The following is a 16,960-nucleotide window of genomic DNA, read 5'->3' as shown; positions in this document are numbered from 1 at the left end:
CTTAAAGACAGCAACACTTTCTGCAGCCCTGAGGTTCTCTGGCAGACGGTTCCACAAACGGGCCATGATACTGGAAAGAAGCGTCAGAACCATCAGTGAGTTCTGATTCTGGGAACTGTTAACAGTCCGGTGCCAGAGAACCGGAGGGTCCGCAGGGGTGCAAACGGTAACAGCAGCTCTGCAAGGTAAGATGGTGCAAGACCATTAAGACATTTAAAAACCAGTAAAATAATCTTAAAATCAGTCCTGAGACGTACTGGGAACCAGTGCAGTGATTTTAAATCAGCTGTGGTGTGAGCCGGCCTCTGGTCCTGGTCAGGACTCGGGCAGCAGAGTTTTGTAACAGCTGAAGGCTGAGCAGAGTTTTCATTGGGAGACCAGAAAGCAGCATTACAGTTTTCTACACGGATGGAAAGAAAAGCATCAGCGTCTCAGTGTCAGCGAGGGAGAGAAAAGGCCGAACTCTGGCTTTATTTTTTAGATGATAAAATCCTGTTTTAACTATTTGTTTAATATGTGGAGTAAAAGTAGCTCAGAGTCAAGAAGAACGCCCAGCCTTCTGACTTGTTTTGAAGGTTTGAAAGATGCAGTTCATAATTTTTGAATTCTAATTTCTTTCTGATCCTCTGGTAAATGATTAAAATGTTTTGTCCTGGTTGAGCTGGAGAAAGTTCTGTACCATCCAGGTCTTTATGTCTGAAATGCAATTTAAAAAGTGCAGTGATGGGCTGGAGGTCGACCCGAGGCAACGAGATGGAAATCTGAGTGTCGTCAGCAGAACTGTGGAAACTGATTCCACGGTTCCTGAACATGTAACAGCAACATGTAAGATAAGATAAGATAAGATAAGATAAGATAAGATAAGATAAGATAAGATAAGATAAGATAAGATAAGATAAGATAAGATAAGATAAGATAAGATTTATGTACAAATGTACAAATGAAAAAGTAGAGGATCTAAAATAGAGCCTTGTGGGACGCCACAGTTAACATCATGGATCTGTGAGGAACATGTACTGACCATAAAAGTTATATCTGTGAGATAGGAGCTGAACCACTGAAGAGCAGAACCAGAACCAACTAGATGCTGTAATCCGTTTAAAAGGATTTGTTGGTCCATTGTATCAAAAGCTGCACTCAGATCCAAAAGCACAAAGACTGAGAGTTTGTGTGAATCCAGATTACAACTAAAATCATTTACAATTTTTAAAAGAGCCGTTTCTGTACTCTGGTTCGTCCTTAAACCACATTGATACTTTTCTAAAATACCAGTTAGTTAAAAAAGTATTTAATTGAATAAAAACAAGCTTAATGTGATGTTTGTCCATTTTATGTAGCTACAACCACTTCAGTTATTTAAGAAAGGTTTTCCAGAAGGTTTGGGAGAAAATATGATAATAAAAATGATAATAAAGTAAGTCTAAGTCTAAGTCTAAATATTAGGTCAATCTTCCAGAGGACCATTTGTGAGGTCAGACACTGATGTTGGACAAGAAGGTCTGGCTGTCAGTCGGTGCTTTAATTCACCACACAGTTGAAGTCAACACTGTGTTTTTCCACACCAAACCCAGACTCCTCCATTGGGTTCGGGTCAAGAATAATCTGACCCGTCCAGCCGTGTTGGAGTTTAGTGGAGGCACGCCCTGCAGCACTCCATCCAGCTGTCTGCGCTGCAGCGACTCCGCTGTGTGGACCAAACCCAGGAAGGACATCTCTTAATCTGCGACTCGTTCTCTCAGAAACAGGTTGAACGTGTCAACACTGTAATTTTTGGAAAATCTGATGTACTTTTGCATGTTTCTACCAGAGAACAAACATCTGAATGCTTCTCAGTGTCTCTCCGCCTTTAGGGTGCAGCCAGATGAGGGAGCAGCAGGAAAGATGCAGAAACGTAGCGACACGACTCAGATGAGTGAAGGAGGCCGTTGCAGCTGCACAGGCTGTTGAGACGGGAACGGTCCAGTTAATATGCAAGGCAGGCCGTGTCAGCAGCTCTAGGTCAAAATGCAAAGTAACTCTGAAGAAACTCCCATAATATCACATTAAATCCTCTAATCCTTGGGCTTAGATTGTGTCATTGTGCCAGCTTTTTAGATTTACTTCCATCAGGTTTGCAATGGTAATGACTCCATGGACTCTCTGCCTCTCAGTACCAGGAACTCCTGATAACTAATGGAAATGTATTCACTCTGCATTCAAGGAGCAGAATAAGGACTGACTAAAGCTAAAACCGCTAGATAAAGACAAAAACCGGACTCTGGTTCGGTTTTGCAAAAATGGGAAGTAGGGAAATAAATTAAGCATCTTTTCAATATTTCTGTCATAATTGTGTTCATTTCTCTGCAGCCGCCTTGAGTCGATGCTTCCTTACAGCTGTGAGTCTTCTTGGCGTCTGTCTGCACCAGATATGGAGATGTAAAAACGTTTCTATTTACAAACTCAGTCAGATCTACGGAAGACCATTAGGTCCACAAAAAACAAAAAATCTGACTTTTGTTTGTTTATGTCAAACCCAAATAAATAATCAAACATTATTGTGAATGACTATTATGATGCCAGCGTGTAACAAAAATCAGTCATTTCTTCTTTGTTGTCGGGTTTGTAAACGTGCCCTTTATCCACACTGACAGCCTGTTTCTAATTTATTTGATTTGAGTTTTGAGACTAGATTTGCAGAAACAATTCTGACTGAGAAATTCTGAGAAAGAAGTCAAAGGTCAGGCAGCTGTAACTGAAAAGCCACTCTGGCTGAGGAACAGCACAATCTTCACGGGTTGCAGTTAATCCATGTGTGGAGATGAGACAAAGATTTGAACATTAGAACCCATATCGTTCTAAAATACAGCAATGATCATATCTTAACAGTTTTTATCCAATGTTCTGTTTGTTTACACAACAACTATGAGTTTAATGTTTTATTTGCATTTGATCAGGTTGTAAAACAGTAGATTATGTAGTAAAATACATACATGAACACTTTAGAATCCTGTATTGATAAATGAGGTTTTTGAACCTAAAATACTGAAATTTAATAACAAACTTTTTAAATCTGAGTTTAAAAGTAATTTTTGAGTACCGGTATATTATATCTTATTTTATGGAGGTTTTCTATTTTACCCGACTGACGCCCATCGAAGCACTGAGAAAAATCTCTGGTCTAATGCCATGAATCATTACTTATGGTTAATAACTAGCTACATTTACTTGAGTAACTTTTTTGAAAAATGTACTTTTAGGACTGTAATTTTTACTCAAGTAAAATTTATTCACTGAATTAAAAACAAACATGTTTTAACAAAAAATGCAGACACGCACCTGCAGGTTTTGTTATTTATTATTGGAAGAAAATGATTTGTAAGAATTCTTTTCTTTTGCATGATTTTGTTAATTTTTGTTACTCATTTGAATTATTATCACTTTTATCCTTAAAATACCAAAATTTCCACTTAGCTTTATATTTTGGTCCATCTGATGATGTAATTTGTAAATCTTAAATGATTGATCATTTGATCAGTTACTTCAGGATACTTTTTACCAGATAATTCTTTAATGTTGAGTAATTTCTTGGAAGGCTACTCTTTACTTTTACTTTAGTAAAAATTTGTTGAAGCAGAGCTGCTCTTAGTATCAGTTTCCTCTGCTCACAGGTTTCTTGTTTTCCAGAGTCTGATGTTCAGTAACTCTTTAGAATTGAAAGCCTGAGTTCGCAGTAGAAGAGACAACAACATGTCAGTAAAAGAAATGTGATGCTGAATGTAACCGAACTGCTCTGGTTTCCAGCAGGCCTGGATCGGTTTGTACCATGATGAGATCAGATGGAAGTGGTTGTCTGGAGGTTTTTACCAAAGTGAGGAGCTGAACTTCCAGAACTGGGAGCGGAGCGAGCCGAACCTCCCTTGGTACATGCCGTCCTGTGGGGTGATGGACAGCTCTGGGATGTGGTACGATGCGTTGTGCGAAAACAACAATTACCCAGTTTGCTCCAATGGGTCAGGTAAGAATTTAGTTTCATTTTGTCTTCCTGCTTCTTGATTACAGGTTAGCTACTTTTTATAAATACTTCTTACCATTTAGTGGCCAACAGGCACAAAGCTTAGCAACAGGTAATTATGGCAGAATGTATTGATAAAACCCATTAATAAACTCTTATAATATTATAGCTTCTCTGCTTCATAAAATTTAATAACTAACATATTTTCACACTCATAATTTGGCACTACACAAATAAAAATCATTTTTTTGAAATTAAATCTTTATTTTAAACAAGTAAATTGCCACAGAAAGAATGAAGAATCAAGAAGAAAACATAAATGTATATCATAATAATAGATAAACATAAAACAAAACTTCCATATCCAGTTCAAAAAGGAGAAGGAAAAAGACGAAACTCATTAAATCCGACCCACAACTGTCTCATCCAAGTATGACCCACATCAAATAATATCAAATAATCATCATCAGAAAATATTTAAGCATACAAAAGTTTTTTTTGAACCTGTACTTAAGCGGCCGTCAATAATCTTGAGGACCACAAAATGGTTCTGACAGGCCAGACTTGGCCCACGAGCCTCCAGTTGAACACCTGATTTCATGGAATGTTAAGAAAGAAAATGTGTTACACTTTGTCTTTTTCAAACACGCAGTCTTTTCCAATATTTATAAAACAGAAACATATTTATGTTTTCTGTAGATAATATTACCTGCTCCAGACTCCCCCTAGTGGTCTGGAGCAAGTTTGCAGCCTTTCATATGTGTTATTGTTTTAATATTTTCCAGCATTTTATCCTTTGCTTCTATTTCCTGCAGTTGCAGCATTTTTTGTTTTCATTTGTTTTGTTTGTTGTAGGTTTTTCTGCTGTTTTCTGTGATTATATAATAGGATTCAAGATTCTTTTATTAGGACTATAATTTAGCCAATGAAATGAGAGATGGGCCCCTGGTTTTAAAACATGTTCTTAGCAAAGAATCAACAGCAGTGGTTGGCAGACTTCCACTAATGAGCTGCATTAATAGAAAGATCATGTTTTTTTCTTTATCATACACATTTCCTGCTTTGTGTTTAATAATCAATGTCTATATCACATGTGTCAAACTCGAGGCCCGAGGGCCAAATCTGGCCCACCATAGCTTTTTGTATGGCCCTCTAGATTCTAGAGTCTAGAATCTAGACTAAACACTGAGTGGCTTAAATATGCAATGCAGTTTTTATCTATTTACTGCCAGATTATATGACCCAGTCCCTCCAGTTTCTTGAGATGTTATTGTGGAAATTCACACAAAATCAACAAATCTCCACACTTTTTTGTCCTAATATATAATTGGGAGTTTATTGCAGATTTTTCTCAAAAATTGTCAAAAACTTTCTTACTTGCCCTAAACAGCTGCCTCAGTCTTCATTGATGTCAGATTATAGTCCATAATCTATACAGCAAGTAATAAAATGTTGCATTTACCGTCATAAATAAGCATAAATATCACAAATATTTCTAAATTAGTACCACAAACACTTTAAATTTTATTGCAGAAAATCAAAAAAGGACTAATTTACCTGGCTGCTTTGTAAACTTCCAGTTGAATAAATTTTGACATGTTGAAGTTTTGGTTGTTGACAGATTAAAAGTCTTCAGGCCTTTATATTCATGCTCTTATTTTGAAGTTAGATGTTAGTTAGATGTAAAGAAAATCTTTTCATGGGTTCAGTTAGCAGCTGTTAGTAAACATGTAAGTCAGATAGAAACCAGTAAATACAGTAATTAAAGCAGTATTAATATCAGATATCAATATTAATCTGCATTTTCATATCATTGCATCCTCAATAGTTACAAAGTTGTAGCTTGGAAAATTAACCTCTAGCGGTAATAAGTCATGATTTCAGCCAACCTGGGGAAACACAAAATCTGAAATTATATTTAATGTAACAATAACAATAAAATTGATCATCCTTGTTAGTTTAAGAGATAAATTCTCATTTTGCACGATCTTTTTATACGTTGTGTCCATACTGACCCACAGGAGGCCAGTATGGACACGCTGCACGACGCCGCTCACTCTGTTGTGAACAGGATGTTATGAAGAAAATTTATTTTCAGCTTCATTCATAAAGCTACTCTCATGTTTTGTGTAATTCTAGTTTCTATAATTTTCAGAAGAGGAGACGGGGGTTTTCTTCGTCGACGCTGGGATGAGCTGGGAGGAGGCTCAGAGCTACTGCAGGGAACATTACACAGACCTGGCCTTTCCCACAAACCAGTCTGAGAACTTATACATAGAATCTTGGATACCAAAGGGCAAGTATGGCTGGATCGGCCTTTACCTAGACACCTGGAAGTGGTCGGACGGACACATGTACGGGTTTCAACACTGGGCAGAGGGCAAACCTGATGTTGAGACTGTGCCATGCAGCGTTGCGACCTTTGGCAGCTCTGGCGCCTGGGTTGACTGGACATGTGATGAAATGAAGCCATTTATCTGCCACCATGGTAAGCTGCTCATCGGTCTGAGCTTAATGGAAACGTGAAGGTTTGTTTCTTATGCTAGAAGGTAAAACCTCTTCAGAGCCACTTCCTGGTTGGAGTTGTTTGTGGTTCATATTGTGGCGGCTGATGGAGCTCAGAGTAGAAGAAGAATCACAGTTATGCATTTTCCTGATGTGGTGCAGGAATCAGGAAGCGATGGTGTCATTCACACTGGGACGAGGTCGGTAAGGGTAACGTTTACATCATGTTATAATGTTATTCCCTCGTCAACAACATACCTGGATTGTTGCCTTGATTCTTTCATGCATGTTTGAGAAATCCTTGAATCTCCATGGAAACCATTCAGGGTGCCTAAACATTTGCTCATACAAAGTGCCACCAGTTTCCACAGAGCTCTTCTCCCTGAGCCTCCCCTCTCAGCTCCTTCAGACTAGCAGCAGCAACGCTGCACCTCTGCTGAACTCAAACTATTTTTCAGACCAACACTCCAAAGAATTTATGTAAACGGTTTAATGGAGTAGCATTGTTGTGATGACGTCTGAAAGGGGCGTGTCAGGAAGTGTAGGAGGTTCTTAAAGAGACAGAGGAAAATTTCAAGGCGTCAGGTATGACTGTGATGAAAAGTCAAATTTGAGTTGAAGGAAACATAGAGTAGCTACTTGATTAAGTAAAATCCCGACACACTGACTCTGTTACTCTGATGCCAGAACAGTGTCACTGCAAACAGCATTCACATCCAGTATCCAGAGTATCTTTTCTAAAATACATTTTCCCTCCTTAACTCTAATAAAATGTTATAAATATTTGTTTTAAAGACTCTCCGTCCTTCACAACACAAGTGGTGAAAGTGAAGCTGGTGGGAAACTCGGCTCTGGATCTGAACGATCCTGCGGTCCTGGAAAACATGAAGGAGGAGGTAAAAGATCCCAGAAATTTGAGTTTTAGCATTTAAGCTGAAATATTATTTGAATCCAGACAAACTTAGGAGTGTGTCAGTGAAATGTTGGAATGAATCTGGCCAGGCTCAGTGACTGTTGTGCTTCAGCTCCAGCAGCAGCTGAAGCAGCAGAGCGTGGATGCAGACGTCAAGCTGAGCTGGAAGAAACAGCAGGATGGAAAAATCTTCCACCAGGAGGAGGAAACAGACCTGCAGTGAGACGATGACATGCTGAGGAGAAGACTTTCTCAGTTTTTCTTATATCTTTTAAAATAAAAAATATGTAAAACCCATATTAACTAAACAGCAAAATGATGTGTTGATGTGAGACAATAGATTTTCTTCTAGTCACAGTTCTTCAACATGTTTGAAACATTATTCAAACCTGATCTGTGTAAATAGCTTTTATCTGAGTTTTCAGTTTGATTCCTTTTTTTGTAAAATTCATGTAACCTTATTGAATTCATGCATATCTGCCTTTGGTTTCAGTGGTTTTGGTTTAATTTTGTGTTTCCTCTGTGATCCTTTCTGTGTTTATTATTGTCATTTAGGTCTTGCCATATTCAGATAATGTTCCCCTTTTGGTTCGTTGATCAAATCATTTCTAGTTCAGCTCAGTTTATGTTAAACTTCTCCTGGTGGGACCTGAACTCCTCACCAGGGAGGCGTCCAGGAGGCGTCCTGACCAGATGCCAAAGCCTCAACTGGCTCCTCTCGATGTGAAGGAGCACCGGCTCTACTCTGAGTCCCTCCCTGATGACTGAGCTTCTCTCTCTAAGGGAGAGCCCAGACACCCTGGGGAGAAAACCCATTTCGGCCGCTTGTATCTTTGACCTCATTCTTTCGGTCATGACCCAAAGCTCATGACCATAGATGAGGGTGGGAACGTAGATCGACCGGTAAATCGAGAGCTTCGCTTTTTGGCTCAGCTCTCTCTTTACCACGACAGACCGGTACAGTGCCCGCTTAGCGGCAGACGCTGCGCCAATCCGTCTGTCAATCTCCCGCTCCCCTCTTCTCTCATTCGTGAACAAGATCCCGAGATACTTGAACTCCTCCATTTGGGGCAGGACACCCCCCCTGACCCTGAGAAGGCACTCTACCCTTTTCTGGCTCAAGACCATGATGGCCTCGGATTTGGAGGCACTGATCCTCATCCCGGCCGCTTCACACTCGGCTGCGAACCGCTCCAGCGAGACCTGCAGATCACGACCCGATGAAGCCAACAGGACCACATCGTCTGCAAAAAGCAGAGATGAGATCCTAAGGCCACCAAATTGGATCCCCTCAACACCTTGGCTGGTCTAGAGATTCTGTCCATGAAAGTGATGAACAGAATCGGTGACAAAGGGCAGCCCTGGCGGAGTCCAACTCTCACCGGAAACGAGCCCGACTTACTGCCGGCAATGTGGACCAGACTCTGACACCGGTCATACAGGGACCTGACAGCCCGTATCAAAGGGCCTGGTACCCCATACTCCTGGAGAACCCCCCACAGTGCTCCCCGAGGGACACGGTCAAACGCCTTCTCCAGGTCCACAAAACACGTAGACTGGTTGGGATCACTGGGACACTCAAACCCCTCCACCACGATAAGGTGGCAGCCCATGGAGAGGATCTAAAAAACACACATTCACTTAAAACAAAACAACGTTTGGGCGCCCCCGGACTCGGCGCCCTGGGCTACTGCCATGTGAGCCCTTTCCAGAGAACTGGGAGGATCTCTGGAGGAAAAGCCTCAGGAGTCAAATGAGTCATTTGTCATTTTAAACCTGCTTTATTTGGTTTGACATTACAGCATCTGTCAGAATAAACACTTGTCGTCTCAAACGCAAATCATTCAACTTGATCATTTTGCATGACGTGTTTAAACCCAGAGGATAAACGTCTGCAGCCACAAACTGAACTACACAACATTTACAAGGATGGAAAACATTCTTCTGTGGCTCTTCAGTGCATCAGGCAAGTGGATTCAATTTTATACTCCCAGTATATAATTATACAATCACACAGAATGTGTTGTATGTGTTCAGTGTGTGTGTCCTTTTTTAAAACATATGAGCTAAGTTGATCTCTGCTTGGAAACCGTTAAGAATTTATTTTCAATGTTTGTTCTATTGATAAAACCATAACAGATCTCTGTCATGAAAATGTTTTGTTCTTATTTTAATCTTCCTGCTTGCGTTTTGGCAGCTCTGGGCTCCGTCTGCTCTCTCCCTGTACGTCAGTACCACTTCATCTATGACCCAAAGAACTGGACCGAGGCGCAGAGTTACTGCAGGCAGCGCTACACGGACCTGGTCACTGTGGACAGTCTGAACATGGTGACCATGCTGAACGGCATGGCAGACGTGAGCAGAATGGGATCCACTGCAGACGTAGACTCCATATTTTCCTCTGTTTTCTTTTAAAATATTCAGTGAGCTGAAATAACTGGAGGTGTGCTGATTTATTGACACCAGTTTTCTTAATTTCTTGAGATCTGTGATCAACTCATGCTTAGATGTGAAGCTAATCTTATCCTCTGCTCTGCAGTGAGGCTTCGGCTGACAGACCGGCCCACCAGCTCATGTCTGCACATTTACAGTTACAAAAATCACTTCACTGCTGCCAACTCAGCAACTTTCTTACTATATTTAGCAACATTTCTGACAAAAAATGATATCAGCCAATGTTGTGATCATCAGGTCAGGCAAAGCTTTCTAAAGATCAGTAATCAGTGATTGGCCAGAAAAATGCAACTGTTGTCCCCTTTTTCCTGTTTTCATCCTTCGTTTCACTGGAACCACGTGTGAAGATGAGAAATTAGTTTAAGTCTCTGTTGTTTCAAACTGCTGCTCACCAAACTCATTCACATTTTTGTGAGAGGAAACTTTTTGTTTTCCTGAACTAATTCCAACATTTTGTTAGTTTAATGCTGCAAAGACTTTCACTTTTTTCTCTCTCCACAACGAAGGTTTTAAAATCCATTTGCATGATGTTTGCAATTTGAATCCTCCAGATCCTGAGCAGCAGGATCCAGGTTTGTCTTGAACAGAGTAAACACCTCCTGATAAGTCATGCAAATTTCCTGTTTGTGGATTTTCTCTGTAAGATGAGAATGGCACCTCAAACGTAGATCTACAGATTCTAGTTCCCTCTGCTCTGCCTGATGACCAAAGATCCAGACAGATTCACTCTCTCCTCTCTGACAGGGATATATGAATTTGTTCAAATGTAGTAAAAATGCAGTAAAGACCAAAGTTATTTGTTGATTTAAGGTTGTTTTTTATTATTTCCTCTGATTGTTTTGAAGCTCTCTCCAACAAAAAGACTTTTCAGCCTCTTATATTCATAATCCTGGACTCATGAAAACTCATGATTTCATAAAAGTTGGAATCCAAACCACTGCTGCACAGACATGTTGGGTCTGACTCTGCAGTATTTGGTGCTTTAAATATTTAAATTACACTTTCAAGGTTTTGGGTGAAACTCACCAATAGACGAAGCAACCAAGTTTCAGCTTCTTTTGACACTGATCTTAATTAATGAACATATTGTAAATGTCATCTTATTTCAGAGTATTTGCACCTAAACATGAACTCTGTAATGAGAGACTGCCATCAAAGATGAAGCCTTTGAATTGGGTCAGTTTTATGAAAGCCCAACTTGATCAACACCTATCAGCACAGCATAATTAAAAATTGACCATCAATGATCACTCTCTTCTGAAATCATTTTTCAAGTTTGTGGCGTAGAAATATTTCAGCTAAGCTTCCAGTGGTAGAGAAAATCCAGATTACTGACTCCAGGCTGAATTTATGCCGATTCAACCAGGAGCCATGTTGCTCCCACCGACCTGCAGGAAGTGACGTAGATCAATATTCAAAGCAGGCAGATGTTTGGATGTGGCTGTAAGTCGTTCTGTCCGACAGGCCTGGATCGGTCTGTACTTTGATGTGATCAGCTGGAGATGGTCGCTGTCAGACGGAGGTTTCTACAGAGCAGATGGAAACTACAGATACTGGTCAGCTGGTGAGCCAAACAGCGCCTGGTACACAGTGGACTGCACTCACATGTATGATAATGGATACTGGAACGACGCTCCCTGCCAGTGGCTTTATGGATTCATCTGTGCCAACACCAGCGGTAAGAATTTATAACAAATCCAGATTTATTAACCGTTTGAATTTCATTTTTAAGGTTTGTTTATGAATAAATGCAGAGAAATAGATATAGTATTGGTAAATATCAGTAAATACAGTAATTAAAGCAGTATTAATATCAGATATCAATATTAATCTGCAATTTCATATCATTGCATCCTCAATAGTTACAAAGTTGTAGCTTAGAAAATTAACCTCTAGCGGTAATAAGTCATGATTTCAGCCAACCTTGGGAAACACAAAGTCTGAAATTATATTTAATGTAACAATAAAATTGATCATCCTTGTTAGTTTAAGAGATAAATTCTCATTTTGCACAATCCTTTTATACATTCTGTGTCCATACTGACCCACAGGAGGCCAGTATGGACACGCTGCACGGCGCCGCTCACTCTGTTGTGAACAGGATGTTATGAAGAAAATTTATTTTTAGCTTCATCCATAAAGCTACTCTCATGTTTTGTGAACTTTAGCAGCAGAGCGGCTCTGTCTGCTCTGGACGGCTGAAAGAAAATCACACCAGGAGATTTAAACATTCCTGCTGGTCCCTGAAAAATAACACAAACCAGGACAATCAATGAAGACAATGTCCAGGGGAAAGAGGACATTTGGTCACCCTATAAATGATTTTAAACCATTTCTTAAAAAAATTAATGTGTTGAGAGAAACTTGATTAACTGTTGACTAATTGCAAGGAGGTGTCACAAATCAAAAACAAATTAAAAACTGGAACTGGAGACGTTTCAACCCATGTCTCCAAGCAGTCTCTCTGGTTCTCTTCTGGTCTGTTTCCAGGACAGACCGCAAAATTTTTCTACATCAGCACATCAATGAACTGGACCGACGCTCAGAGCTACTGCAGGCTGCACTACACAGACCTGGCCAGCGTCAGGAGCCTGCAGGAGAACGAGCAGATAAGGACTGCGAGGCCTGCAGGTCTGACCGTCTGGATCGGTCTCTACAAAGACACCTGGAAGTGGTCCAACGGAAACCTGTTCCTGTTTTCCTACTGGGCATCAGGAGAGCCTCAAGGTGGGGTGGAAAACTGCACCGTGGCAAACTTCAGACTCTCCGGTCAGTGGGAGGACTGGCCATGTGGCTTAGAGAAGACCTTCGTCTGCTACCATGGTGAGACGCCATCAGTGGTTGGGTTGGACCAAAGGACAAAATAGGACGACAAACCTGAAATGACCATGTATCTGATAAAACGTTTGCTTTGTTTGTCTTAAAGACACTGAACCTTTCACACGACACACAGTGAAGGTGAAGCTGGTGGGAAACTCGGCTCTGGGTCTGAACGACCCTGCAATCCTGGAAAACCTGCTGAAGGAGGTAAGAGTCTCGACACGCAGCTTTTAGCTGGATAAACAAACAATGAAGTGAAAAAAACTTTTTGTCTTACCTGTTTAATAAACTGAGCGTGCAATATGAAAGAAAATTGTTTTGTAAACTGTAACTAAAACCATGTAACAACATTTTAATTAACCAATAAAAATATTGCTCTGAATAAAAATAAAATGTTTCCACCTACATCGACCGTCTGTGAAAACAGCTTGAATTTATCTCATTGGTTGACAGAAGGTCAGTCCAGATGCAACAAGCGGCCGCTGATCCAAATCTTCGGATTGTGAAGACAAATTAATCTGATTGCGAATCAGATTAATCATAAAATATTCATAAAACATTCTGCAACATTTATGTGTAAAATCATCACCAATAATCTCCTAATGACGAATTTACTCTCTGCTAACACAGAGATGGAAACTAGTTCAGCAAGTGTTTGGTGTGTGTTCAGTGTGTGTTTAGTTTTTGTTCGGCGTGTGCTTGGTGTGTGTTTAGTGTTTGTTCGGCGTGAGCTTGGTGTGTGTTCAGTGTGTGTGTTCAGTGTGTGTTTGTTGTGCGTGTGTGGGGGTGGGTGTGTGTGGTTGTGACGGGTGTTCATTCACAGACCAAACATTCATTCACCGTCACATACCTTACTGTAAACAGCAAAAATAGCATTTTCTTTCATGGGGACCAACAAATGTCCCCACAATGTAGAGGGACAAAAGGTTCCCATGAACATATAAAAACCTGGTTCACACAAACACACACACACACAACCCCACACACACCCCACACACCAAACACACACAATGAATACACACAGAACACATGTACGCACGCGCACACACACAAAAAAATACACGTCGGGGTGTGTGTGAGCAGCAGGTATTTGATGCATTGTGGGACCATTTTTCTGACACATATTACATTGTGGAGACACTGCACCTTGTGGGGACCAGGACTTGGCCCCCACAAGGAGAAATTTTGTTTTTGGGTTAAGAGTTAGGTTTAGGACTAGAATGTGTATTGAGTTTTGGTTAGGGTTGGGTTGTAGAAATTAATCAAAGTCAATGGAAAGTCCCTGCAAAGATAGAGAGACAAGCATATGTGTGTTTGGTGTGTGTTCAGTGTGTGTTCTGTGTGTGTTCAGTGTGTGTTCTGTGTGTGTTCGGTGTGTGTTCAGTGTGTGTTCGGTGTGTGTTCGGTGTGTGTTCGGTGTGTGTTCTGTGTGTGTTCGGTGTGTGTTCGGTGTGTGTTCGGTGTGTGTTCGGTGTGTGTTCGGTGTGTGTTCGGTGTGTGTTTTGTGTGTGTTCAGTGTGTGTTCTGTGTGTGTTCTGTGTGTGTTCAGTGTGTGTTCAGTGTGTGTTCAGTGTGTGTTCTGTGTGTGTTCTGTGTGTGTTTGGTGTGTGTTCAGTGTGTGTTCAGTGTGTGTTCCTGACTTGTCTGATTGTTGTGTTTCAGCTCCAGCAGAAGCTGCAGGACCAGGCAGTGAAGGCTGAGATCAGACTGAGCTGGAAGAACCAGCCTGATGGGAAGATCTTTTACACCGAGAAGCAAAATTAACCCAAAGTTTCTCCAGATGAGAAATTTGAATTTTATTTTAATTACCGGAGGGACAAGTAATACATAAATAAAGAAATGATATAGTATGAAGGTTTAGAGGTGAAAACAAAGCTTTTAGTTTAGCAGCTGTAGATAAAAACATTTTTTTATTATAAATTACTTTAAAGCAGATTTGGGTTCATCAGTTTGTTTCTCTGTTAATGTCACTGGATATGTGTTGGTTTATCTGCTATGAAATTAAAGATAAAGTCTTAAAATATTAAAACTTTATATTATACCTAACAGTTTACATGATAGTAAGATTTTAATCTCTCCCATAATATTCCCCTAACAATAACTCCTTTTTTGTTATTTTTATTTCTTTTTTCTCTTTTTTCCTGTTCCTTGTTTTCTGTTTTTCCTCTCTCTCTTTATTTTTTCTCTTTTGCTTCCTTTGTTTTTTTCTAACTCTTTCTCTGCCAACACTGATATGTTCTGCACTTGTAAATAAAACATCTTTAAACATCATAACAATAACCTTAAACACTAAATATTTATGCCATTTTTACTCTCTGTTTATGAACGGAAACATAATTCATAGTCCAATCTAAAAAAGGACAGCTCCCCCTGCTGGACTGTAGTTAATCTGCACCACATGTAAACTAGTTGAAGTCACATTGATGCAATAAACATGTGATGACTTCAAACTGTTTTTAATTTAAAGTAAAAACCATATCTCCCCTCAATATTTCTCTTTCCAAGGTTTTAAAATTTAAATCTACCATTTTTGTTTACAACTTGTGAAAAGTATTTTTCTCTCACAGGCCGATTCTGTTTTTACTTTTTTGTCACATTTAAACTTCCATATAATTAAACTAACTGTAATATAGTACAAAAATAATTTGAATTAACACAACAGGCAGTTTTCAAATGATGATTTTATTCAGTAAGGAAAAAAAACCCTTTCTGTTTATTTATTGGTAGTTTGATTAAACTCCATGTTTTCAGCAGCCTGACCCAGACCTGGTTATTCCCTGACCAGCAGATATAATAATAACTCATACTGAACCTCTCTGACGGTGGACAGATCTCTAAAAGAACGTCCTTCATACTCAGAACCGTCCAGTGTGACTGAACTAAAGCAGTTCTGCTGTTTCTCAGAGGGATTGTTGAGTTTTCACAAGCTGTTGTCTCTGATGGGCCATGATTTTAAAATCATCGTTTGAAAACTGCTTCTGGGATTCACTCTTTATTAAAAATTAAAAATAGATGATCTGAAACATTAAAATATGACAAAAAAAGGAGAAACAGAAGAAATGTTTAACAGGGCAAATACATTTTACAGCATGATACTCTGGGACGGACAGACGGACAGACGGACAGACGGACGGACGGACGGACGGACGGACGGACGGACTTTCCAACCAAATAAATGTGGAACTGAAATGGAAATAAAACATAACCACACTGTAATAATTTTTAAGTCTTTATAAGAAGCTCAGTTTAAGAAATAAAATAATAAATTTTAACTCTTCAATTTCCCTTTTGGCTCAATAAAGTATTAGGTGGATTTGGACATAACTCATCAAACCTTAGTGGTTCATCAGGTTTGAGAGAGTTCAAAATGAGACGGTACCGGTTATATTATACAGTAGGGTATTATCCTCTGTTGTGAAAACTGGTATAGAATGGTGAGATCTTTCCTGGTAAATGCAGAAAAAGAATTCTTGTATTCTGATTGATATTTTGATTACTGATGATTATACAAAGAGTTGATGTAATGGAAAGCAGATCAAGAAATGAATAACATGATGAATAAATGGTGAATAGAAATAAAATCAGATGATTATTAAAATAAGTTATGTTGAAGAATTAAATCAAAAAGATGATTATGTTTAATAATTTATGGTGATGATACAGCATGCATAGAATTGTAATTGAAGTAATAATGAATTGTGTGAAGCATGGTGACATGTTGTTACCAGACTGTGTTATAATTAGTCAGGACCAGTAACGGGTCTGAGCTGAGTGGGAAGGCAGGGAGACTCCAAAGCAGGAACTGGAATGTTTTCTTCGAAACCAGATTAGAGAAGTGAATCCAGATGGTCAGTGAACAAACAACTAAAAGGAGAAGTAAGCAAGGTGTTGACTGCTGTGGGAAGGTTTAGTGCTTTCCACGAAGCCATCGAACGTTCGAGAAGTCACATAAGCCATCACCCCTTACACAACTATGGGATGAGAGAGTATAAAAACCCATGAAAAGAGGAACAAAGTGGTCTTAGTCCACATTGCTGAAGTCAATCAACAAGAGAATGCAGACAGTAGATCAGCAGAGGACTGGAACCACGGGGAGGTGAAGACTCTGCACTGCTAGAAGGGACATGTTCCATCGACCCTCAACCATGGTTCCTGATTCGACCGTTGCTCTGTGCTCAACCCAAAGATCTCAAGGCTGCTGCAACAGACTTGGTGAATGGACAAAGGTCACTGAGTGATGAAGATCTGAGTGTTTGGAAGACAACAACCAGTTCTGC

General features: G+C 39.8%; 1 protein-coding gene across 1 annotated transcript; it reads left to right on the top strand.

Annotated features, from left to right (window-relative positions):
* The first annotated feature begins 9,338 nt into the window (after positions 1-9,338).
* On the top strand, positions 9,339-14,793 carry LOC111608640 (C-type mannose receptor 2-like). The gene is made up of 7 exons (XM_023334062.1): positions 9,339-9,375; positions 9,607-9,764; positions 10,101-10,105; positions 11,270-11,541; positions 12,354-12,686; positions 12,790-12,890; positions 14,346-14,793. Exons 1-7 carry the CDS (start codon positions 9,339-9,341, stop codon positions 14,445-14,447), a joined length of 1,008 nt encoding a protein of 335 aa, XP_023189830.1. The 3' UTR covers positions 14,448-14,793.
* The last annotated feature ends 2,167 nt before the right edge of the window (positions 14,794-16,960 follow it).

This window comes from Xiphophorus maculatus, chromosome 1 (assembly GCF_002775205.1).
Source record: "Xiphophorus maculatus strain JP 163 A chromosome 1, X_maculatus-5.0-male, whole genome shotgun sequence".
Classification (NCBI taxonomy): Eukaryota; Metazoa; Chordata; class Actinopteri; order Cyprinodontiformes; family Poeciliidae; genus Xiphophorus; species Xiphophorus maculatus.
The sequence above is the reverse complement of the archived record's forward strand: the minus strand, read 5'-3'. Positions and strand labels throughout refer to the sequence as shown.

What these genes read in the sequence shown, in the direction of transcription:
- LOC111608640 (XM_023334062.1), top strand. Translation starts at nt 9,339, where the DNA reads ATGGAAAACATTCTTCTGTGGCTCTTCAGTGCATCAG. An exon ending in GTGGCTCTTCAGTGCATCAG is followed by an intron (nt 9,376 to 9,606) that starts GCAAGTGGATTC and finishes GCGTTTTGGCAG; the next exon opens with CTCTGGGCTCCGTCTGCTCT. An exon ending in CATCTGTGCCAACACCAGCG is followed by an intron (nt 11,542 to 12,353) that starts GTAAGAATTTAT and finishes GTCTGTTTCCAG; the next exon opens with GACAGACCGCAAAATTTTTC.